Source organism: Apodemus sylvaticus, chromosome 15 (assembly GCF_947179515.1).
Source record: "Apodemus sylvaticus chromosome 15, mApoSyl1.1, whole genome shotgun sequence".
NCBI lineage: Eukaryota > Metazoa > Chordata > Mammalia > Rodentia > Muridae > Apodemus > Apodemus sylvaticus.
The window spans coordinates 69,898,890-69,924,855 of NC_067486.1; the positions used below are offsets into that span (position 1 = coordinate 69,898,890).

Here is a 25,966-nt window from a genome sequence, read left to right on the forward strand (position 1 = left end):
CCATGGTCACACCATGACCAAAAGCAACTGGGGGAGGAGAAAGGGGTTTGTTTTCATTATTGAGAACAGCCAGGATAGAAACTCAAACAGGGAAGGATGGTGGGGCCAGGAGCTGGTGCAGAGGCCTTGGAGAAGTGCTATCTAATCGTCTTGTTCCTTTAGAACCCTGGACAACCAGCTCAGGGATGGCCCCGCCCACTGTGAGCTGGGACCTCCCCATCAATCATTAATTAAAACAAGGTCCTAAGGCTTGCCTACAGCCAATCTTCTCAGTCTTTCTCAATTGACATTCCCTCCTCTCAGATGACTCCAGCACATGTCAAGGTGACATAAAAATTATCCAGCACTAGAGACCATGACTGGAAATGTAAGAAGTAGGGGCAGAACAACAGAGGGATTGAAATCCACAAACCCCAGAGGTGACCCTCTTGGTCCACACCCCCGGGGATGTGCTGGCCATGTTCCTGTCCAGGGATCCTCTTCTTTCCTGGAGCTGTTTGCTTGGAATGGTAAAGGCCAGGCAGAAAGATGTATAGAAAAAAAGCCGGGAAAAAAAGGAAAACCACATCTTGTCAGTGTTGCCATAGGCAGGGACTGTAAAAGACTAGTTTATCTTTCAAGCAGAAACCTTAGATGTTAAAAACAACCAAAGGAAATGAAACAAACAGAAAATCCCATATGTGGTTAGTATTTCTACTATAATAACCATAACCAATGATGACTGAGTTTGCTGGATGTGGTTGGTGGTTCATAGAAACCCTCAGGGGCAAAAAAGGCAAGATATGGTCTTTTTAACTAACACCACAAAAGTACTGCCGGGCTGGGCTCCCCCCACTCCCGGACTCTCACTGAGGCTGTCTGTATGCACACGCTGTTCCAGACACTGGAGTACATCACAGGGTGTAGTGAAGAAGAAGGGTACCTACTAGGGTTAGGATGCTGCCAAGTATCTCAGAAGCCACTAGCCATCACCCACTCTGGTGCACAGACTTGGCCAAAAACACCCTGATCTTTGGTTATATAGCCATTGCTTAAATACCTTCTGTGGTAGGGAACACACCACTTCCAGATCTGTACTGCCGTCCTTGAGCCACTGATTGTACGAGAGTTCAGACCAATTTGAATCTCAAACTATGATCTGGTTTCTAGCGTGCATTCTGCTTCTGTTGGTCTTTCATTCACTTAGAACAACCCTATTTCCTTTCCTTATTAATAGAAATGACCATGAATTAATAAAAGCCCCTGCATGCCCTCAGAGTGTTGTACTACAACACAGGTCTGCATCCCACCATCATCCATGACACAGTGATAGTAGATTTAGGGTGATTTAAGGGGAGAGGTCATAGAGACAAAATGCAAAGTGATGGTCTGTAGGGGGCGCTCTGGTGGAATATGCTTTACCTGATGGTGCATTCCATGGCTCCCAGGCTGAATGGAATTATTTAACCCTGGATGATTGACACTAAAATGTACACTCATTCAGTTGGGAGCTTGTCCAAAGCTGACTGTCCAGAGGCTGGTGGGATCCAAAACTTGATGAAGGAAATTATCGACCAAGTGGGATCAACCTGACACTTTCTGTTCATTTTTGATTTGGCAATTACTAAACCCACACCCAGAGCCCTTCATTTAACTTTGACTCAACTTGTCTACTACGACTGCTATAACTTTTAGGTGCAGGAAAACAGTGATGCCCTTTCTTACCTGACTCTTGTGAAAGGAAAACTTAACTGTAAAGTCATTTGTGAGTAAAACCATAGATGCATCACATGTAAGAGTTGATTTAAAAAAAAATCCATAGGCAAAGGGGTTGGCAAGATGGCTCAGGCGGTAAAGACTGGCTGCACAAACCTGGTGACCTAAGGTCCATCCTCAGAGCTTTAGTGAAAGGGAAAGGAAAACAAATCTACTCCACAAAATTGTCCTCTATTCCAATAGAAGTGCCGTGACATAAATATGCATGCGCACACGTTTATTTACACACACACACACACATGCACAAACCCTAAATGTTTTATTTTTAAATCCTTAGGCATATATATATATATATATATATTCCTATAGAATCCTATAGAATCACATAGAATACTATCATGTGATATGTGTGTGTGTGTGTGTGTGTGTGTGTGTGTGTACTATAGCCTTGATAATTTCCCTTGCATGAACAACATACTCAGCCAATCAATGTTTAATTGCGGTGAATCAATCATTAATAATCACCAATAAATGTCTGCAAAGTTATCTAAACTCACTGGCAGGTGAGAACCCATCCATCTCCAACAAAGAGAAATGGAAAACAACAGATAATAGGAGGGAGTTCCCCTACTGATTCATTGACACTCTGCAAAGATGGCCAGACTTTAATTTCTACAGCTCTCGGGCTTACGCAAACTGCTTTGCTGTTCCTGACTAGGGTGTGTAGACGTGAGAATGGGGATGTATGCTTACCTTGGGAAAACGTCAGCCACTGACACATTTTTGAGCAAAGGGATGATAAAACAGAAGCCAATCTGCTTCTCTTCTCCCAGCCCTGACAGGTGTGAAGCGCTGGCGCACGCTCGCCCAGCCGTGTGGAACTGGATTGATGAAACACGATCCCAAGAGGTGTTCCTGGGTGTGGGTATCAGGGCTTGGAACTGCATTTGTTTAGACAAGGTAAGTCACCTATTACGCAACACCATGGATGAGATACACTCCCTATGCTGCTATTTGGAAGGTCGATGCAGGCTTCCAAACCCCAAACCAATGCTGCCTTCCCCAGGAATCAGTTTCTCAGCAAATCCTGGTTTCCATGGAAGAGATCTGGAAATTGGGAGTATTGCGGTGGAGGTCTGGTAAAGGAGCTTTGTGGATGGAATGACAAAGCAATGGCAGGGGTTTGGCGGGCCTGAGTCGTTCCTGCAGTGTGTGGGTGGAACAGCTCCTGCAGTCGGAGGGCAGGGACAGGACTGATTCATCCACTGTCTCCCTCCCCCCCCCCCATCCAGCGCTGTTTTCAGTCCTTTGTCACTTGATCCTCACTGTCACTCGAATCTGGGTCCTGTGCCGCTCTTGCCTCATCAGCGCCCTCTGGTGGCTTACATCTCTGCCCTTCTCCATGAACCATGATCCAGTTGGGTTCTCAAGGATGATGCTCAGTTGGGGTGTGTGTATGTGGGCTGGGGCAGAGGATACTCAGCTGTGCCAAACGGGTATCGCCGCAAACGACTGGACCATGATCTTGCAGAATTATCATGTTTGTTACATTTGTAGGACAAAAACTTTGAAGATCATTCTGTTTGCTTTGCTCTGAAACAGGGTCTTATGATGTAGCCCTGATTGCCCTGGGCTCTATGCAGGCTGCCCTCAAACTCACTGAGACTGGCCTCTGTCTGCCTCCGGAATACTGGAATTAAAGGCATGCACCACATTAAAGGCATGGCCATTATTCTTATTCCTATTAGCCAGATAAGAAAACTGACTCACTTCTTTGAGTATTGTGTGGTGAGCAAATCTTAAAGCAGGCTGTGTCTTGTCTGGCAGCTTGGAACAGTTGCTGTTAATTTTACCATGTTGATGCTCTTCTGACACTCCCCAACCAACCTTGATTAAATTTCCACTTTGAGCAGGGCGCTGTTGGTGCATACCTTTAGTCCCAGCATCTGAAGAGCAGAGGCAGGCAGATTTCTCTGAGTTCAAGACCAGCCTGATCTACAGAGTGAGTTCCAGGACAGCCAGAAACACAGAGAAACCCTATGGGCCAGGGGTGGGGATGGGGTGAGGGGAGGTATGAGTCTGCCCTAAAACTAACTAGCTAACCAAGCAACCAAGAGTGTTTGCTTTTTCAAAAGCTCTGGAAAAGGAAACTAAGGTGAAGCCTTGAGTTACTGGTTGAACTCTGGTAATGAGATGCCATTTTCTCTACACTTTCTATTAGTGTTGCCTTTATTAAAAATACTCTTCGGTTCCCTGAGTTAGGGTTAGCTTTAACAATGCCAGATGCTCTCTCTAATTCTATTTGTGTGTCTTCTCTCTATCTTCCTCCTAGAGATTGTGTTCAGACATTTTACCATCATGCTTCTAAGTTGGGAAATGGAGAAATCATGTTCTCCTGCATTCCTTCTCTGGTCCATGAGCACTGTCTTCCCAAAGCCTTTCTAACTACCACCGACTTTGTCAATCCTCTGGGAGCTCCACAAAATTCACCCCAATTAAGCAAGAGTCTAGTGGAGGTATGGAAAACAAAAAGGATGTGACAAAGAATCAGAAATGGGTGAACAGTGCTAACTCTGGCTGCCAGCTTGCTATGACTGACCTCCAGATAGTCCACTGCAGTCTTCATCTGCACCAGAAAAGAATGGGCTACTCTTGCTACATGTTACCTGGAAACTTGTTAGACACAGACCCACAGACAGACAGACAGACAGACACACACACTAACACACACACACACAGAGCACCCAGAACTTATGAATCAGTCATTCTGTTAAGGTTACTCCTGGGAAATTTCTGTACGCATTAAAGTTAGGAAAGTACTAGACTAGGTGCCTTCCTGATATTTTTCTTAATTATTTTAACGGACAAGTAAAAATTGTGTGTGTGTATGTGTGCAAGCATATGTATACATATATGTATATACATATTTATGTACCACCCAGTTATATTTTAATATCATACATAGATTAACCAGACAAGTTAGCAACAATGACTTCTAAAATCACAATGACATATTATTGAGAGCATATGTTGACCGAGTGCTCTCAATAATATAGAAGAGTAACGGGACTTACGTCTGATTCCTGACACTGCCTATCTTTGATCTATACCGGATGAAAACTGCTTCCTTGGCTAAGCAAAAAATTACAGTGGTCTCCCCAATGAGAATGTTATTCAGCGCAGTTGAGTATAAACTGATTTCTTCACTGTGTAGCCCTGACTGTCCTGGAACTCTCTTTGTGTTAGGATTAAAGGGTGTGTGTCACCTCACCTGGCTTAAATTGACTTTTAATAGTTCCTTACGAGGGAAGCCGACGATTAGTTGGGGCACTGACCAGATCGCATTTTCACTTTAATTTTAATTATAAAAAATGTTAATACAATGCTCACTAGAACATGTGAACCTTTTTTTTTCTCTACACAAAGCGGAAGAGCAATGCTGCCTGCTTTCATTCTCAACTTTCAAGTTCTGAAAATGCTATTTAACTGCCCAGTCTAAACTCTCACCCATGTGTGAACTTTTGTCCCCGCTCCTCAACTAGAGAAAACTAGGAAAACAAAAATCGAATGAATTGCTGGGCTTGGAAAAACCAGCATCGGGAGCCTTCTGCCACCTAGAGCCACAGAAGCACCCTTCACCCGAGTCCCCGCCTTCTAATGACGAAAGCCGCGGAAAGGTGGAGTTAGTCCTATGAACGTAGGCGGCCATATTTTCCAGTTGTTCCAATTTCTCCCCGGACTTTAAACAGTGACGGACAAGTCTCGAATGTACCATTCTGTTAAGTCAGTCAATGTATCAAAATGGAGACAGTTGTAGGAGAAGCCATAAGGAATCCTCGAGAAAAATATTTACATTTACTCTCTATAATATTGTCAAACTCGGGATCTACCAAAATCATTCTGAAGCAGACCATTCGATACCCGGCTGCTACACTTTGGGACGGGACAACTTAGACTCGCCCTTACGTCACTTCCTGGTTTACAACCAGGGAAACCGGAAGCCTCACGCGCTGAGAAGCGGCTCGTGCTGCTGGTGCGCTGTTATGGGCAGGAGAAGAGCGCCGGGTGGTGGGTCACTGGGCCGGGTACTTATCCGGCATCAGACTCAGCGAAGCCGCAGCCACCGTCATGCTGACTCCTGGGTAAGAAAATCCGTGCTCTCCGTATTCTTTCCGTTCTGAGAGCCTCCATACTACAAAAGTTGGACCAGGACGCGCGCCTGACCAGGAGGATTTCAGGGCAGACCCCAGCAAGGTGCAGGGCGCAGAGTCTTAATACAGGACTGGTGTGTAATGGTGTGGGGATGAAAACCTGAAGAGCCTTCGGTGTTGGAATGTTTCCCCGTGTTTGGCTTTTGCTCTCGAAGCCACGGGCGCTCCAGGAAATAAAGAAAGTAACTTGTTATCGTAAAGTTTTGAAACAGAGTGTCGGTGTGCAGCCAAGGTTGGCCCAGGACCGCCTTCCTCCTGATTGTGCCTAGAGAGTACTGGGTTTACAAGCCATGGCCACCACGCCTGGAGCTTTAAACTTTCCGATTTTAGTTGTGTAGAGAATCGATCCTCTAGAAGCGGTTCCATCAGAAGACAAAAATAACTCCGATCCCAGCTTCTCCTTGATTTGCCCCCTCGGGCTTCAACTTTAAGGGATTGACATTGGCTCTGGAAGCTTAGGGAAGATCATAGCAGGAGCCTTAAGAAGTAAATGAAATACAGAAATTAATCCCTGGAGAGTATTTGAGGTCATTCTGAGTCCTCATTAAGATAATGTGCTGAAGCTGGGCAGTTGTGGTGTTAGCCTTTAATCCCAGCACTTGGGAGGCAGAGGCAGAGAGGCAGGCTGATTTCTGAGTTCGAGGCCAGCCTGGTCTACAGAGTAAGTTCCAGGACAGCCAGGGCTACACAGAGAAACCCTGTCTCGGGGGAGGGGGGGGGAGGGAATACCGTCTTTAAGTTGTTTGTCCCTGGTGTGTGTTGGACACACCTTCCCATTTCCAAACAGATGGTGTGAGGAATACACACATGCTTCTCAGTGTTCAAGTCTGGACATTTGATTATTAATCATCTTGACTGGTTTCGTAGACTTATCAAGGTCTAAAGAAATTCTAACTCATGTCCTGATTTTTGTTAATGCTAAGCTTTTAATCTTTAATTTTGTTTTAAAAAACTAAGTTTGTATCCATAGTAACCACATAACTAAGGATGGTATTTATCATATTCTAGGTTGTGTGAGGAATCAACAGGATTTGCAGGTAGCGCTTTCTTTAGTGGTCATTCCAGGAAAGACTGTCTTCCAGCCCTTGGGGTTTGGGGCCCAGGAGACTAAGGGAAGTGGGGAGCAGATCTCTACACGGCTCACAGTGGCCCTTAGAGTTGTGGTCCCTGTGCCTCCTGATCCTGTGATGATAGCATGCACCACCACGATTGGCTTTAAAATAGTCCTTCTCATAGGTCCTTATGAAAAAATGTTTTAACTGACTGTCAGAGTCAAGACAGTCTGGGTTCTAGTTCTTAGTTTGCAACTATAGGCAAATTATTTTTACCTATTTAAACCTCAGTTTCCTTCATAGTAAAATGGGAACACAATAAAATTCACTTCAAAAGACCCTGAATTACATCATAGAGGGAATGTGCCCTTGGTGAGCTAAGAAGGTGTTCTTTTAAATATTTGATCTTGGTGTTTTGTATTGTTGGATAGAGACACCATTGACAGCAACGAGCAAGAATTCTGCTGAGCTGTGCCCCATCTTAGCTGGGGTTAGGTATTGCCAGTGTACATTCTAGAAGAGACAAACCACCTTGAGAACATAGACTAGTATCAGCAAAGGTAGAGCTGTGTGCATGCCAAGAGCAGAAGAGAGCTCCTCACTCTGTGTTTTCTTCAAAGCTGCATACGAGTGAGCTCAATGACGGCTATGACTGGGGTCGTCTGAATCTCCAGTCAGTGACGGAACAGAGCTCCCTTGATGACTTTCTTGCAACTGCAGAACTTGCGGGGACCGAGTTTGTGGCTGGTGAGTTTATTCCCTAGTGCCTGTGACACTAGGCACACTGCCTTCTTGCTCACTTCACATGAATCCCAAAAGCAGTATGGGAAAGTTGCACGGGTGTAAGAAAGGCCACACTGGTTTTTAAATTGGGCTCTAAAGAACACTTCAGATGTCAGGCGTGGTTGTGCATGCCTTTAATCCCAGCACTTTGGAAGCAGAAGGAGATGGAGCCTCTATGAATTCTAGGCCAGCCTGGCCTACATCAATTCCAGACCAGCCAAGGTTACATAGTGAGACCCTGGCTCAAACACAGAACAAAAACCACTTCAGGTTGTAGATCATTGAGTTCAAAACATCCTTGCTGCTGTCTGGCACTTTGTGTTTGGTCACTGTTGTGTGTGTGTTCTAAGCACTCAGAGTAACTGACGGATGCTATTATGCTATTATAAATGTTGTGCTGCTTAGGAAGTCATACATTTAATTGTTCCAAATGCTCTATTTAGAACCAGTTACCCTCATCCATTGTGCTGGCCACTCAGAATGTTAAAGGCTACATTTTATTAATTTTTTTAAATATTCTTTTATATGTTTTGAAGGAAGTCTAAGAAGCAATGGGCCCTAAGCAGGCTCATGGTAGTTTCTGTCTGACAAGATTGGGTGATGAGTAGGTAATTGGATAGGAGACAACTGTTCACAGCGGTGCACACCTAGGATCCAGCACCTGCCCAGCACTTGCCTTAAGTTTGAGACCAGCTTGGGCTACAAATAATAAATTCCCAACTTGGGCTATGTAGCAAAACCCTATCTCCAAACAGAAAGGCACACAGGCAGACAGAAACATCTAGATAAGATGTAAAATGGTAGTCTATTTTCTTAAGAAACTTGTTACAAGTTTGGTTGTGCTGGGGCAGGGGACAGCCTGTAATGAGCACAGACACTGAGGGGGAGGCAAGGGTCATATTCCTGGGAGGAGAAAAGAGAAGGCATCATGCCCCTGCCTCTGACCTCAGTGCAGAGGCAGAGGGGAGTGAATGCTGGGAGTTTACTAGCCTGGTCTAAATAGTGAGGCCTTTTTAAAAAAAACAAAACAAAATAAAAAACAGTCCAGATTGTTCACCCTCTCTGGTCCACCCTCTGACTGTTTCACATCCCACACCTACCCTCACCCCCTGTCCCATCCCCTATCCCCGTCTCCAAGAGGATGTCTCCACACCTCCATCCCACCAAACCTCCCTACACCTGGAGTCCCAAGTCTCTCAGTCCAAACTGGCAGTCCTCTGCTGGATATGTGTTGGGATGGAGGTGGAGCTGGCTCAGGCCTCCTCGTGTATGCTACCTGGTTGGTGGCTCAGTGTCTGAGAGATCCTGGGGTCCAGGCTAGTTGAGACTGCTGGTCTTCCTCTAGGGTCCCCCTCTTTCCTCAACTTTTTCCAGCTTTCCCCTAATTCAGCCACAGGGGTCACCAGCTTCTGTCCATTTGTTGGGTGTGAATATCTGCATCTGACTCTTCCAGCTGCTTGTTGGGCCTCTTGGAGGGCAGTGATGATAGGTCCCAGTTGTCCTGTATGCAGGAACTCCTGGGGTGGCTTCAGACTGCAGTGTCTTCAGGGGAGCAGGAAAGCTGGCAATCTGCCCTGACAGAAGGCACCAGCCAAAGCGCGAGGCCTTGCCTTCTAAGGGGTAGGAGATTAAGGGTTGTTTATAGGTTTTAAGGCAAGAAATGACATAGTTTCAGATTTCATTTTCTGGTAGTTTTTGTTTAGGGGAAATATTCGTTTTGACTTGGGGTTTTTGTGGTTTTGGGGGGGATAGTCATGCTACCCACCTCGTAGCTTTATGAAGTTATGGTGCACAATGTCTTATATACACACCATGTACTGGAGGTTACTTTGAAGCTGACTGATAGATCCATCACTGCACGTGGTTCTCTTGTGTGTGGTGAGATTATTCAGTCTACTTTCTAGGTGAATTTCAGGTGGACAGTCCAGCATTCCTTGGTGAGGTCACCATGTTGATCATTAGACTCCATGATGTCTAGAGCTCCTTCTCAAGCCTCATTGAAGCCTTGTACTGTGCAATGGCCTTCCTGTTTCTTCCTCTAACACATCATTCTCTGCTATACAGGCTCTGCCTTTTCAATTGTGTGTACTAGTGAGGTCACTTGCCAGTCTTAGCTACTTTGTGGGTTCCTCTTTTCCCCACTTTTTAATCCTCCCCTCACCCCTGTTTTACTACCCATCACTAAATAAGAGAGAAAGAGGAGAGAGGGAAGAGAAATCTGAGTCTAATTTCTTCTTGTTTCTTCTATGAGCACCACTACTAACAAACCACAACCAGTCTCCCTGAATGACCCACAGCCAGCAGCCCCACCTCTCAGGGCTCTAGCATCTGTCTATATACCCTTTGAAAATTTCCCAGAATTCCAAACATCACACAATCACAGAAATTGTCTGCAGCTGGCAAAATCACACCTCTGCTAGAGCACGAGGCAGATCATAGCCGCAGGGTCTCAGATCCCCACACCTGGGATTAAGACGAAAACATTCTTATCATATTTCTACCTTTTTAAAAAGAAACCAAAATTCCGGAATTGACACTACAGGCCCTGAACCGTGACCCTCCTGCCTCCGTTCCCAAGCGCTGGGATCACAGGTGTGTGCCACTCAGCCCCGTCACGGGTGGCAGGCATCAATAGAACTTCAGGCTTTCTGCTTGCTGGGTAGGCACTGTAGCAACTAAGGTACACTCCGTCTCCAGTCTGCATTTTGACTAACAGTACTTTTCTTTCCCGTGAACAGAGAAGCTTAACATTAAGTTTGTGCTCCCCGAGGCTAGAACTGGACTACTGTCGTTTGAGGAGAGCCAGAGAATTAAGAAACTCCACGAAGAAAACAGACAGTTCTTGTGTATACCGAGGAGGTAAGCTGGACAGGAGTTTAGGTCACAGTTCTTGTGTATACCGAGGGGGTAAGCTGGACAGGAGTTTAGGCCACAGTTCTTGTGTATTCCGAGGGGGTAAGCTGGACAGGAGTTTAGGTCACAGTTCTTGTGTATACCGAGGGGGTAAGCTGGACAGGAGTTTAGGCCTTTAGAAGACAGAATGAGGCTGAGTTAGAGTGGGTGAGAACACTGACTGGCTGCTCTTCAAAGGACAGCTTTAGTTCCTGGTGCCCATGTGGCATCTCCCAGCTCTCTGTAACTCCAGAACTGGGGCATCGTCCCGTGCCCTCTCTGGCCTCTGCAGGCACTAGGCGTGCACATGGGGCACAGGCACACATGCTAGCAAAAACAGTCATCCACATAAAATAATAAAGAAACTAATTTTAAAAAGAATTAAAGAACACACAGCCACTGAGTATATTCTTAGTTCATAATTTTCCTGCTTCCTTCTTCAGCTGCCATTTATACTCAGATTCTCTCATATTTTGATAGTTTTATATAAAATGTCTTCTCTGTGATTGTTTCAGGCCAAATTGGGACAAAAAAACTAGCCCAGAAGAACTGAAACAAGCGGAAAAAGATAACTTCCTGAAGTGGAGGCGCCAGCTTGTCCGGTGAGTGTTGGCCTTACGGATTTGCTTGGAAGCCCTGGGTGCAGGCATCCAGCCTGCTCTGCCGTTTGCCTCCTGACGTTTTGATTCCTGTAAAAGAGAAACACAGGGACTGGCAAGAGAGCTCAGCAGGCTGAAGCTCTCTGCTGCCAAGTTTGGTGATCCGACTTCAGTTCTCAGCACCCAAGTGTTGGGAGGAGAGGTGTCTCCTGCAAGCTGTCCCCTGGCCTCTAAATAGCCACACAAAATAACTAATAAACTGCAGTTTTAGGTGGGGAAGGGAGGCAATGTCTCCGGTGCATTTTGCTGTGTATGTAGACAGCAGCACATTGGGGTGCAGCTGAGCACAAGGGTGCTTAGTGGTTGCGCTGCTCCACTGCTAGTCGTTTCTGATTTATTTTACACGTGTGTATGTGTTTGCCTGAGTGTGTGTATGTGCCTGCAGAGTGACACAATCCCCTGGAGCTGGAGTTACACGGGGTTGAAAGTCAGGCTCTCTCTTAACTACTGAGCCATCTTCCTGGCCCCAGCCTTTTCTACTTTAACTCTTCCATGACCCAGAGGTGCTCTTCTGAGCATTTGTCCAGTAAGAGTTGTGGGAGAGAAACTCTTAAGGGCTTAAAGGGATTTTTTTGTTGTTGTTCTTGTTTTTTGTTTTTAATTGACTCAACAAGAGGTGTATTAAAATAATTGGACAGAACCTGGCTTATAATCAAAACTATTCGGAAGCTGAGACAGGAAGGTTGCAAGTTCTCAAGGCCTTCCTAGACTACAAAAAAAGTAAAGAGAGGACTGGGATATGGTTGAGGGGAAGAGCTCTTGCCTGGCTTGTACAAAATCTTAGGTGTAATCCCTAGTACCATAAACAATAATAATTTACAGTATTTGTACGTGTATCTTTTTAATGTAATAAACATGAGTGTTTATAATTCTTTAAAACTATTATGACAAGGCAGAGATGTAACCTTCTCATCCTAAAGACAGGCTAGAAGAGGAGCAAAAGTTGATACTGACTCCCTTTGAGCGGAATTTGGACTTCTGGCGCCAGCTCTGGAGGGTCATTGAGAGAAGGTGAGCTCTCTCAATGTTTTCCCTGTTTGATGACGACATTGCAGTGTTGTTACCAGACCCAGTGTTGACATACACTCTGGATCCAGCAGGTGGGAGATTAAATTACGTAGTGAGCTATTGAGAATTATGCAAAACTGAAAGTAGCGCTGACTGTAAACAGATCACAAAGCTAAACCAAAAGTCTCTGGCAAAGGGACTAACTGTAAGGTGTAGGTGGGGGAGGATGTTCACAGGGCTGGGGTGGAGCTGAGAGGGGGGGGGGGAGGGAGGGAGGAGGGAGAGAGAAAGAGAGGAAGGGAGGGAGAGAGAGAATATAATCAGAATATATCATGTGCATGGATGAATTTTTCAGAGAACAGGATTAATTTTAAAGAACTGAAAAATATAAGACTGGAGAGATGACACAGCAGGTGAGAGCTCTTGCTGCTCTCTCGAAGGACCCAAGTGTGGCTCCTAGCACTCACATTAGATAACTCAGGCCCACTTGTAACTCACGGCCGCCTGTGTATACTCACACAGGCACATCAATCAATCAATCAATATCTCTCTCTCTCTCTCACACACACACATCTTTAAACCTGAAAACACTGGTCTACAGAAAGAGTTCCAGTATAGACAGGGCTACACAGAGAACTTGTCTGGAAGGGGGGAAAAGAGACCTGAAAGTATAATGCTATATTCAATTTCAATTGTAGTGGCTTGTTAGGTCTAGGGGGAGGTAGTTCCGTTGTAGAACACTTACCAGCATGTTTGAGATCCTAAGTTTATTCTTCAGTACCAGAGGATGGATGGGAGGGTGGGTGGGTGGGTGGATGGAGAGAGTGTGTGTGTGTGTGTGTGTGTGTGTGTTGAGTACATTTGACAATATGTAGGAAGAGTGACTGTTGGGCTGTGTCCAAGCAGTTAAGAGTAGTTGTTACTCTTACAGAAGGCCAGGGTTCAGCTCTCAGTTCAGTGGCGCCTGTACTGTACTCTTTCCTGGCCTCCGAGGCATGGCAGATCTGGCAGATGCCCCATGCATGGACATACATTTACAAAACACTTGCACACGTAAAAAAGAAATCTTAAAAAATAGAAGAACTGTATAAGGTAAATTCTGGAGCACCTGCAGTTACTTGAGCAGATGTACATTGAGTTTGTCCTGGGAATATGGAGAACGGGCACAGAAAAGCCCAACTGCAGAGGCGTGTGCTGTAGGGGAGGCTGCTCGCTGCTCGGCTCCAAGGACGCGTGGAGGAGTAGACGGTCCTTGAGGTTCTTGAGCTTAGAGCACACAGTGCCTCTGCAAGGACCGGGCAGCGTGATGGCAGATAGCAGGGCCGTGGGCGCCGTAGCGGAGAGAGGAGGACTGGGGAGGGTTAGGCCAACCCAGGTGGCTTCGTTTGTTTAATCTTGGAGACAGGGTTTCTCTGTGTAGTCCTGGCTGTCCTGGAGCTGGCTCTGTGGAACATCCTGGCTTGGGACTCAAAGTGCCACCTGCCTCTGCTTCCCAGGTGCTGGGGTTAAAGCCACCAGCCACCATGCCTAGCCCAGATCTCATTTCAGCTGGGTTTTGATGAGTTTGGAATGGAAGGAAGACTTTGATTCTTTCCCATTGCCACCAAAGAGATGTTCTGAAGCCTTGTTCTCTCTTTCTCCTTCGCTGCATCGTTAGAAGGCCGTGTTTTCCTCAGAGTTTCTGAATAACTTTCAAGGATTTAGCAAATAAACTTTATCCACTAAATGGTGGTTTTAAGTAAGAGACCTAAGGGTTGTGTTTATTTGAAATCCATAAAATATGCCTGGGAAGAACAGTTAGAAACAGATTTGTTGGCCGGGCGGTGGTGGCGCACGCCTGTAATCCCAGCACTCTGGGAGGCAGAAGCAGGCGGATTTCTAAGTTCGAGGTCAGCCTGGTCTACTGAGTGAGTTCCAGGACAGCCAGGGCTACACAGAGAAACCCTGTCTCAGGAAAAAAAAAAAAAAAGAAAGAAAGAAAAAAAAAGAAACAGATTTGTTTACTTGGAACTTGAATTTACCTTATAAAAGAAAATTCATTCCCCCCCTCTTTTCTCTTCTCTTCTCTTCTCTTCTCTTCTCTTCTCTTCTCTTCTCTTCTCTTCTCTTCTCTTCTCTTCTCTCTCTCTCTCTCTCTCTCTCTCTCTCTCTCTCTCTCTCTCGCCTTCCTGCTCCCTCTGTCCTCTCTCCCCATTCCCACCCCACTCTCTCATGCTCATGGCCGGCCTCTCTCCTCCTCCTCCTCTTTTCTCTCTCTTCTCTCTTCTCCTCCTTCTCCTCCTCCTCTGCTCTCCTCTCCTGTCCTCTCCTCCTCCTCCTTCTCTTCCTCCTCCTCTTCTTCCTTCTCTCTCTCTCTTTCTCTCTCTCTCTGCCTTCTCTGTCTCTACTATCCTCTCAGCTCACCTCTCTACTTCCCCATGCCCTGAATAACCTCTGTTCTGTACTAAAAAGAAAGAAAACTTTCAAGAGTTAGTGACGGTGCCGACCTTTGTGAGTATTCTCAAACCACGAGAAGGGATTAGTGATCCTCAGCTTTTTAAAGCCTTGTCCCAGCAGCAGATGGAAGGCCATTGGGATGTGGGAGGTCAGAGCTCCGCTAGCATTTGAGGGTGTGTGCTGCTGCTTTACAAAGTGGTCACAGGCTCTGCAGCACACTGCACCTTGATGGGTGGCACTGCCCACTGGCCGTCCTGCAGTTCTTGTTCCAAACTTTTTCCGTTCATCCTGGCTTCTACTATTTACATATGAAACTTCCCTAAATGATGGATACTTGTTATTCATTCATATTTAAGAATGAAGTATTACAAAGCTGATGGACAGGCCTGCATGTTTGGACATAGTTTACCTGTGGTGAGCCTCTGTAGGGAGACTGGACAAGGGATCATCTGTGTGTGTTTGTATCAGTTGTGATGTTAGTATCCTTGTCTTTCCTTAGCACCTGTCAGGGGTGTTTGTTTGTTTGCTTTTTACATTTATTTTGTTGTACATGTAGGCTGCATGTATCTGTGGTCAGAGATGAACTTTAGAGAGAGGGCCCTCTCCTTCCATCATGTGACACCCAGAGAATTAAACGTATGCGCTCAGGTTTGATGGCGGCCTGAGCCATTTACTGAGCCTTTACTCACAGAGCCACTTCACCAGCTTCTCCCTGTCTGTTTCTTAAAGTTAAAAAAAAAGAAGCCAGCCGGTAGTGGCCCATACCTTTAATCCCAGCATTTGGAGACAGAGGCAGGTGGGTCTCCGAGTGCACGGCCAGCCTGCTCTATACAGAGAGTTCCAGGTCAACCAGAGCTATAAAGTGAGACCGTGTCTCAAATATATATATAAATAAATAACTCCTGAGAGGGGTCTAAGGCTGTAACTGGGTTGGTAGAGTATTTGCTTGTCATGCACAGGGTCTTGGGTTTGACCCACAGCACCACATAGAACTGGCCTTGTGTCTTAGGCACATTCTGGTGCTATGAGACGATGTGACCTCGGAAATACTTAGAAAAGAAAGCATTTACGGGGGCTGACTTACAGTTTCAGAGATGGAGTCCATTCTCCTCGTGGTGGGAAGCATGGCGGCAGGCACCCAGGCAGACCTGGGCTGAAGCTGGAGCTGCGAGCTCTACATCTGGACCTCAGGTAGCAGAGAGAGATTGAGCAGCCCGCCCCCAGTGACACTTACTGCAGTAAGGCTACACCTCCTAACCTCTCTCCAGTAGTTCCACTCCCTGATGACCAACATTCAGATATGTGAGTCTATCGCACCATTCTTATTTAGACCTGCCTATAATCTTGGCACTCAAAAGGTAGAGGTGGGAATGAAAAGTTATCTATGACCTTCACGTGTGTACTGTGGCAAGCACACACATAAACACACACAAAATATGTAACTTAAAAGTCTTAATTTGTACTTACTTGTTGTAAGAGAGAGTCTCTCTCTGTATCCCTATATGGCCTAGAACTCAACTCTAGACCAGCCTAGCCTTGAAGTCACAGAGATCTGCCTGCTTCAGTCTCCCAAGTACTGGGATTAAAGGCCTGTGCCAACACGTACAGCTGTAATTATTCCCAAAGGGTTCAGGGTCATCCTGACTGCATAGCACCTTCAAGTCCTGCCTCAGGAAAAAGACACCCAGCTTAAAGACACCTCACAGCGCCAGAAAGAACAAACCAAACCCAGAATCAGTAGATGAAAAGGGATAATTAAGATCAAGGCCAAAACTAATGAAAAGGAAACAAAAAAAATCAACAAAGCAAAGTTGAGTCTCTGAGAATGATAAAGATGGACAGAGTCTTTGCTGAACCAAGTGAGAGAGAGAGAAGCCTCATTAATAAGATCAGAGGAGAGGGAGCCGCGCTGACAGGCGACGGCTGAGATTTAGACCGTTCTTAGAACATGCCCTGAAGCAGCTGCAACAAATGAGAAAAAGCCACAACCAAGAATCCTCAGGTTAGGGTGACAGGACGGAGCCAGGCGCCTGCACTGCTTGGCTTATGTTTAATCCCACCCCCCGCCCCCATATACAACACCCCCCCCTACCTGAGGCCCGAGTCTCAGTTGGAGACCCCGTCAGGTTCTCCGTGCCCCTCGCTGCCAGGCTGAGGAACAGCAGTGCAGCTTGGGGACTCACTGCTCTGCTCGGACACATTACAGTTGTGCCCTCAGCTCCTGCTTGGGGCATAAGCAGGCTTACTGCACGGACCGGGCATTTCTGGTCCTGTCATCTTGCTCCCTGATGGGGATTGTTAATTATTCATTCTTGTAGATTGTAACAGGGCAGAAGTAGCCATGTATGTTCAGTCCTCGTGACTGATGGAGTGGGACCGTGTTTACTTTGCCCCTAAGGGTGCATCTGTTATCCCCAGAGTGAGCCTGGGCATGTTAAAGATTGGAAGTCCGTACGGTTAGTACTTGCTAAGCTCTTACATTCTCTTTGTTTCTTTTTTGAGTTGTTGATTTAATGTATATGAGTACACTCTAGCTGTACATGGTTGTGAGCCATCATGTAGTTGCTGGGAATTTGAATTCAGGACCTCTGCTCACAACTTAAAGATTAATTTTTTATTTATTTATTTTTCCTTTTTTTTATTAGATATATTCTTTATTTACATTTCAAATGTCCTGTTTTCTGGTCCTCCCCCTCCCCCTACTGAAAATCCCCAAACCCATCCCCCTCCTCCTGTTCACCAACCCAGCCACTCCTGTTTCTTTGTCCTGGCATTCCCCTATACTGGGACATCCAGCCTTCTCAGGACCAAGGGCCTCTCCTCCCTTTGATGTCCATCAAGGCCATCCTCTGCTGCACATGCAGCTGGAGCCATGGGTCCCTCCATGTGTACTCTTGATTTATATTTTTATTGTTATATCTAAGTACACAGTAGTTGTCTTCAGACACACCAGAAGAGGGAGTCAGATTTCATTATGGATGGCTGTGAGCCACCATGTTGCTGGGATTTGAACTCGGGACCTTTGGATGAGCAGTCAGTGCTCTTAACCACTGAGCCATCTCCCCAGCCCGTACATTTTCTTTTATAAATTTTTTATTTTATTTAATTATTTATGAGTATACACATGATGAGGACAGATATGACTACCATCATGTCTGTGTCGTCATGTATACTTATGGAAATCAGAAAATAACTTGTGAGATTTGGTTCTGTTCTTCACCGTGTCGGTCCCAGGGTCTAACTCAGATTATTCGACAGCAAGTGCTTTTACTGGCTGACTTACTTACCTTGCCAATCCATTCCTTAATATAACAGTATGTTTTAATCACACAATATGGTTTGTATCACATAAAAACAGACCTGAGTTAGCCAGCAATATTAGTGAAGTGACTACCGCCACATCGTTAATGGGAAATGCTTTATTGATGTCTTCCCTGTGCCAGATGTCCCTGTTTGCTGACAGGCTGACTAAGCCATCTGTCTCTTTAATTTCAATAGCGGTTATCAAAAAAGATTCGCTCTGTAACATGGAGGAGCTGCAGGAGAAGGCTGAGGCGTGAGGCGAGCAGCATTCTGTTTGAGTCAGGCTTGTTCTGTTGTATCCGCAGCTCCAGCAGGCTGGCCTGCGCCATCTTCTTCCTGCTGGTTTCCAACTGCTGACTGAGTCCTTCCCCGTGTTGGTACATGGAGCTCATATTTGCTTGTCTTGTTGTGGTTTAGGCTGCTAGGTTTTATAGTCATTTAGCTTAGTTTGGCTTGAAAGTGAGTATTACCCTGAAAAAGGAAATACCGAATCTAACTTAGAGAAGTTTAAGTTTGTTAAAAGTGAGCAGGTGTAAGCCAGGCCCACCCTTAATCACAGCACTTGATTGTGATTTCTGGGCCTGTATAGAAAGGCCTCATCTAGTCGGGCGGTGGTGGCGCACGCCTGTGATCCCAGCACTCTGGGAGGCAGAGGCAGGTGGATTTCTGAGTTCAAGGCCAGCCTGGTCTACAGAGTGAGTTCCAGGCCAGCCAGAGCTACACAGAGAAACACTGTCTCCAAAAAAACAAAATAACCAAAAAAAAAAAAAAAAAAGAAGAAGGCCTCATCTCAGAAAACAAAATTGGCCGACCACATTGGGGTTTAAAAAGAGTGCTGTAAATATTCCTAGCCCCCGAGGCTGAAGGGAAGGGGGGGCTCTGAGGGAAGGAAGTGGGTGCTGGAAGGAGGAAAATTCCAGTGTTCAGTGCTGTGCTAGCCTGCACGCGTCGTCTGCGGTTTGCCAGGTTGAGGGGCTTTGCTGTCTGCCTCAAATAGCTACCTTACTGTCACAGCTTCCACATGTCACATATGACTTGACTTCCATGCTTCGCTGTGGCACCATTAGCTGACACTTAGTCGTGTTTTTATTGTGTGAGCGCAATCTTGGAACTTGTTGGTGATTGTGGCAGTTACCCGTCCTTCTCTTGAGCAGTCCTGGGCTTAGGTGCTTTTGAGATGGCGCTGCCAGCGTGAGGTTAGTGTGGAGACCTTCGCGTGAATGCGGATCAGGACTGAGTACTTGGGAAACTTTACTTTGGGGTGGATAAATGTCATAGTGAAGGTTTAGCAGGAGATGACTTCTGAGCCCTCTAAGCCGGAGTAGAGCAGCAGACCGTGGAGCTATAACATACAGTAGAAAAACTGCGAAGAATTTTTTTGCCTTAAAGAATCAGTGTGTCAGTTGCTTAATGCATAGAAAATATTTCTCTTTTTTTCTTCTTCATTTTTGGTTTTTCAAGATAGGGTTTCTCTGTGTAGCCCTGGCTGTCCTGTAGACCAGGCTGGCCTCAAACTCAGAAATCCGCCTGCCTCTGCCTCCCAAGTGCTGGGATTAAAGACGTGTGCCACCACTGCCAGGAGAAAGTATTTATTATTACAAATACATAATGTTATGGCAATGGTTCCTTTTCCAATATATTTTTCTAATTTGAGAATTGCATGCACACTAATTTTTCATGATAACCCACTGGGTCCAATTTGTGAATCCTGTCTGTTCGTGGGTGTGGGGACTTCCACTGGAGCAGGGTGGATGGGCCTGGGCCAGACTGTAAAGAAAACTGACTCTGGAAGCTTCAGATGTCAGCAGCCCCTTGGCTCGGGGCGTGTTCCTGAGCCCCTCCCACCCCAGGCTGGGATGTTGGTGGCTTGATCCTGTTCAGGTCTTGTGCAGGCAGCTGTAGCCGCTGAGTTTGTTGAGTGCAACGTTGAGAAGACACTGCTTCGCTCTGCTCCTCAGCTTGTGGCTTTTACAGTGTTTCCGCCCCTACTTTCTCAAGGGTCTCTGGACACTGAGGAAAGGAAGTGGGGCTGTTTGTGGCTGCCCGAGCACTCCCTGGACTCTTACTTAGTCTCTGAACTTTAGATAGCTGTGAGCTTCCATGCTAACTGCTGTGTCACCAACGGTGGGACCTTTACTTTACAGTAACTGCATTGTCTCCCTTTTTTCCCCAGCGATATTGTGGTCCAGATAGTAGATGCTCGAAACCCACTCCTGTTTAGATGTGAGGACTTGGTAAGTGAAGTCTGCCTCCGCCGTGGCGGGAGCAAGCCTCCCCTGTCCTTCGAGGGTGGGAACTTCTGCTCAGCCACGCTTCAGACTGGTTTGCTCCAACAATTGTTCGCTTCTGTAGACAGCATAGACATTCGAATGCCACGTTCTAGCTGCTGGCTAAGAAGGCACTTTATTGCTAGCCATTGCTGGTCTCTGGTTTTCAGGAGACAAGTCAGAATGGCATTGGCTTTTACTTAGGACATGCTAGTCTCTGTTGAATCCACTCCAGAGCTCTCTCTGCACACCTTACTACGCCTGTACTGTTTTACAAATGAACTAAACCTACAATACAGAGTAGTACTAAGGTGTGAGGATTGCTGAAAATGACATGATCCGGTTGAACTCGTGAAACATGGTGCATACATGTGACATACATGCTTCCATCTGAAGACTGAAGTAGGTTCTCTGAACTCGGGAGTAGCAAAACAGATTAATGGTAGACGGTCTTTCCTAGCTCACAGAAAGGATCAGTGGAATGCATCAAAAAGTCTAATCTTTGAGTTAGAATGTGATTTAAGGGCCTCCTTGGAGAGGCTCAGCAGGCTAAAGGAACTTCCTGTACAAGCCTGGTGGCCGACGCTTGACCTCTTGAACCCCTGTAAAGGTTGACCAAGAGAACGAGTCCTTAGAGGCCTCCTTTGACCTCTACATACATGATATGGTATGCATGGATCACCTGCACACACAGTAATAAATACTGTTTTTAAAAAGCTGGACTAAGCCTGGTAGTGTTGCTGCTTGCCTTTAATCCTCAGACAGATCTCTGAGTTCAAGGCCACCCTGCTCTACAGAGTAAGTTCTGAAAAACCCATCTCAAAAAAATGAAACAACAACAAAAACAAACAAAAGTGATTTGGGGTGGGGGGTGCTGTAGCAGCTTTAATTGAGAACCTGGGGATGAGGAAGCTGTTGTCTGAGAAGCCTGGAATGCCTGTCTTTGTAGGAATGCTATGTTAAAGAGATAGATGCCGCCAAGGAGAACGTGATTCTGATAAACAAGGCAGACCTGCTGACTGCGGAGCAGCGGTTCGCCTGGGCCTCGCACTTTGAAAAAGAAGGTGTAAAGGTTATCTTCTGGTCAGCTTTGGCAGAGACTGTTCACCCAAATGGTGACTCTAAGGTAACAGGCTGGGGCCTTTCTCAAGGGGGTTGCTTTGATTTCTAATTAATGTGCTTTGTTTATATTGGTAATTTGTAAGGATTACTTTTGTTTGGGGATTTCCCCTCCCCCCAAGTGCAGTGATTACAGGATAGTCTATAAAAAAATATTTATAATTTTAATCAGATCACACAGATGCTTTGTGATTTCATATAATCTAACATGCCTTAGTGTCACATCTGGGACCTTAACTCTTTTAATCTTCAGAAGTTGTGTAAGAAGTTTCATAATGGTTTTTATTTGCTTTTAAGAGAAACTTAACAGTGCACAGAGCACAACTGAAGAATGTAGTAACTTGTCTGGATCTGAATTTATTTGTTTCTAAAACAAACTAAACTTGAGTTAAGACATATTATGCTATTTTTTTTAATCTTTAACCCAAGTTATTAAAATTTATTAAAACTTGAAGTCTGTTTAAAAAAATTAGTCATGGCATCTTTGATATTTAGAAGACACTTCGAAGTAATATTTCCCCTTCTTTATCTTTTGGCTTTGTGATGGGTGTTAGTATAAGTGGTTTGCAGGCTGGGCATGGTGGAGAACACTTTTAATTCAGCAGAGGTAGGAGGATCTCTCATGAGTTCCAGGCCAGCCTGATCTACATAGTGAGTTCCATGACACACAGGGCTACATAGAGAGAACCTGTCTCAAAAAAAAAAAATGGGATCTGTGAATACAACTCCTGGGCGAGCTCATTGTCTACTGAGCTCTAAGGTCCAACTGAAAGAAATCCCTTCTTCCATTTCCCTGTTGGATGGTCAGTCGCGTTATCTGTCACTGACTAATTAGTGCTGGGGACATAGCAATGGTACAGTGATTGCCGGGCATGCACAGGGCTGCCTCCAGCAGTGCCATGGGCACCAGACCGTTCCTTTTTAATCTCTCAATTCAGAAAACTCTTGCCTTAGGTGAAACTCCCGAGCTTTGATCTGAGGATTTAGTCTTTGTCTTCTTGGTTTTTCCTGTACCGTTATTCATATTTTGCCTTCAGATATCTCATAGACACAGTACTGGGGCTCTCATCTTGGTGCTTATCCATTTCTGTAGGGATTACCACTAAAATTGATGGAATCTAATTCCACATGTTTGCTAAGGGATATACAGAAAGATTCAAATGTCTAGAGCTGGACACATAGCTGGGAACCTGAGTCAGTGAGTTGAAGAGATTGCCTTCAAGCACAACACCTCCAGGAAGCACTGGTCTTGGCCAGCCAAGGGTTTTGGTGCTTGCCTTTAATCCCAGCGCTCACATGGCAGAGACACACAAATCTCTGAGATCAAGGCCAACCTGGTGTACATAGCAAGCTCCTGTCTATCATCATAGCCAATCTAGAATGAAGTTTTGCAACCTCTGAATTTCACACACAGGGTTCTGTGCTCTTTTTGACTTACTTAAGGTCAAAGACTTTGGTACTTTCTGACTTATTTAAAGCGTTTATAAAATCAAAGCCAGGTTGGGGATGGTGTACTGCATGCTTCATATGCAAAAGCCCCTGGGCTCAGTCTTAGCACAGCAGAAACAGAACCACAAAAGTGAAGTCTGCCCTCCAAGGAGCCTGCTGGTGATCCTCCTGTGTCCTTGCTCTGCCCACACACTTGTCTCCAGCATAGATTTCCTGTTCTCCCATTGCTAGCCCACTGCATGAAACGTACAGTTATACAGGTCTGAAGTTTTGTGGTTTCTGTTACTTCATCAGGACGAAGTAGACAGTGTTGCTGAAGAAACCAATACAACTGAGTCTGAAAACTCTAGTTTGGGTGAGAATGAAATCCCACACAGAGACTTGTCGCTTAGTGAGGAGTCCGCAAGTGACGACGGTGACAGTGAATATGAGGACTGTCAGGAGGATGAGGAGGAAGACTGGCAGACGTGTTCAGAAGAAGACAGCGTCCCTGAGGAGGAGGAGCAGGAGGAGGAGGACTGTGATCAGGACTGGAAGGAGCACAGTCCTGAGGATTCTGAGGCTCAGAACAGAGAGAAAGCAGAAAACCAACAAGTGAACAACGATAGCTACCTGGTGTCGAAGCAGGAGTTACTGGAGCTCTTTAAGAAACTCCACACTGGGAAGAAGGTGAAAGATGGACAGCTAACCGTCGGCCTGGTAAGATGGAGGACACTGGAAGCTAGCACGTGAGAGGCTGCCATCCCTGTCCTTCCACAGCTGCGGGGCGGGCGGGCCACAGTCAGGCTTCTGCATCAGAGGGAGCACAGTTCTCTGCTTGTCCCCTGGCATCGTGGGATGACGCAGTGGGGGGGGGGGGGGGCGAGGGCAGGGCCTGGTTCAAAGGAGACATCTCAGGGTTATGTTGTCGCCACACATGTTAACATTAAATGCTTTCTGTGGTCTTCTTCCAGTTCAGATCTTTGTCACACCCGTTACTAAGATGAGAAAGACAGGTTTTGATGTTGCCAGACTTCAATGCGATGTTCTGTAGACATCCTGGGGTCCTTGCCAGCTTATACTGTTTCAGATGCCATTAGGGAGAAGCCCAGTCTTGGCCAGACAAACTATGACAGATATTTTTATTGCATAAACATAACAAAAATGGGAAAAGGTAGCTCCTATCCCAGCTATCTGGCCTAATTGTAAAGGATATTGCATGACTACATGGCCAACCCTTAGCTCAGGACATGGAAGGTGTCAGGAGCAGCATGTACAAGAAAAATCTTTCCTGGGAAGCAAAACAGGATGAGAGAGGTTGTAGTAGGTCAAGAGTCTCGCAGTTCTTCAGTTAAAGTTAGATATAGAACCTGGCAGTGGTGGCACACGCCTTTAATCCCAACACTCTGGGAGGCAGGGGCACGCGGATTTCTGAGTTCAAGGCCAGCCTGGTCTACAGAGTGAGTTCCAGGATAGCCAGGGCTACACAGAGAAACGCTGTCTCGAAAAACCAAAAAAAAAAAAGTTAGATGTAGATCCTAATTGTGTTTAGCTCTCTCATCTGCATTCCTAAAGCACCACCACCTAAAGCTACAGAAGGCCACTTAAAAATGTAAGGTCTAAAGAGGTGCCTTGGCCTTAGAGAGCTCTGGCTACTTTCATAGAGGACCTGCTCCCAGCACCCACCTGGCAGCTCACGGGGATCTGACACCGTTCAGCCTCCATGAACACTGCCTGCAGTTGCTGCACACACACACATGACCACACAGCACCCTTAGCCACAGTTAGAAGATTTTTTTTTTAAATGTGGAAGTAAAATGGCATTTGACTGTAGTGTACTGGCTAAAGGTCTGCCTGTGGGGTTAGACAGGCGTGGTGTAACTCAACTAACCTGAATAGGAAAGGTTTCTTCATTTCTCTGAGATTTAAGGCTATATTCTCTGTTCCAAAAGTTACTTTTCATGTGTATCGGAAAGCCTGGTCTCTCTACCTTTGTCTTTGATTCATAGAAATAAAGTAGCCTCCCTGGCTTTCTGCATTCTTACCTCTGGGCATCTAGAGAGTAGGTGACCTGCAGCAGTCACCTGCCACATTCCTAGAGTCCTGACTAAAAGGCACTGCTCTAGGGAAGTGGGTTGTTTGTCTGGTGCTTGGCTTCACCCCCTTGTTGACGATGCAGTGGAGACAGTGAAATGCCTCCTGGGGTGGCGCTGGGCATAAGGGTGAGGTTGGCTGTAAGGCCACCAGCCAAGTGCAGAAATAAGGTCCCATAGCTGCAGCACCTCAGACATGAGGCTAAGTGTATGAAGCCAAGAAATAAAAGACATCCAGAGCATCTGTTAAATAGTCTTTCCGAGAAGCAGGCACTTAGCGTCTCTTCTACTCAGGTGACTTGTGGCTCTCTTGTAGGTGGGCTACCCTAATGTTGGTAAGAGCTCCACCATCAACACCATCATGGGCAACAAGAAAGTATCGGTGTCTGCCACGCCGGGCCACACCAAGCATTTCCAGGTATGTCCGGTTCCTCGCCCCAGCACTCCTCTTCCTTCCGCTTGCCACCTGTCATTTGTCACCTTCATAACCTGCCATGTGACTTTCAGACCCTGTACGTGGAGCCAGGCCTCTGCCTGTGTGACTGCCCAGGCCTAGTGATGCCATCTTTTATGTCTACCAAAGCAGAGATGATTTGCAGTGGGATCCTCCCAATCGACCAGATGAGAGATCACGTTCCACCGGTGTCCCTGATATCCTTTCTGTTTCAGCCCACTCTGCTTGTTAATGTATGTGAGGGCCGTGGGGGTTTTCAGGGCACTGCCTTCAGATAGCATAGTTGTAGGCAGTAGGAACAAAGGCATGGTCCTTTATATCTCTGTAAGGATTAGTTCTTTTTTTTTTTTTTTTGTTTTTGTTTTTGTTTTTTGTAGACAGGGTTTCTCTATGTAGCCCTGGCTGTTCTGGAACTCACTCTGTAGACCAGGCTGGCCTTGAACTCAGAAATCCGCCTGCCTCTGCCTCCCAGAGTGCTGGGATTACAGGTGTGTGCCACCACCGCCCGGCAAGGATTAGCTCTCAAAGTTAAGTGTGTTTATAATCTTCCTTAAGGTAAGATTGTT

General features: G+C 46.0%; 1 protein-coding gene across 1 annotated transcript in view; it reads left to right on the top strand.

Annotated features, from left to right (window-relative positions):
* The first annotated feature begins 5,683 nt into the window (after positions 1-5,683).
* The window catches only part of Lsg1 (large 60S subunit nuclear export GTPase 1), a 28,067-nt gene continuing 7,784 nt past the window's right edge, over positions 5,684-25,966 (top strand). Inside the window, exons 1-10 of the mRNA XM_052158253.1 lie at positions 5,684-5,837; positions 7,579-7,705; positions 10,480-10,600; positions 11,149-11,235; positions 12,217-12,303; positions 20,213-20,273; positions 21,256-21,432; positions 23,169-23,573; positions 25,263-25,364; positions 25,454-25,597. Of these exons, the coding sequence (XP_052014213.1) occupies positions 5,739-5,837; positions 7,579-7,705; positions 10,480-10,600; positions 11,149-11,235; positions 12,217-12,303; positions 20,213-20,273; positions 21,256-21,432; positions 23,169-23,573; positions 25,263-25,364; positions 25,454-25,597 (1,410 nt within the window). The 5' untranslated portion in view covers positions 5,684-5,738. The remainder of the gene's footprint in view (positions 5,838-7,578; positions 7,706-10,479; positions 10,601-11,148; positions 11,236-12,216; positions 12,304-20,212; positions 20,274-21,255; positions 21,433-23,168; positions 23,574-25,262; positions 25,365-25,453; positions 25,598-25,966) is intronic.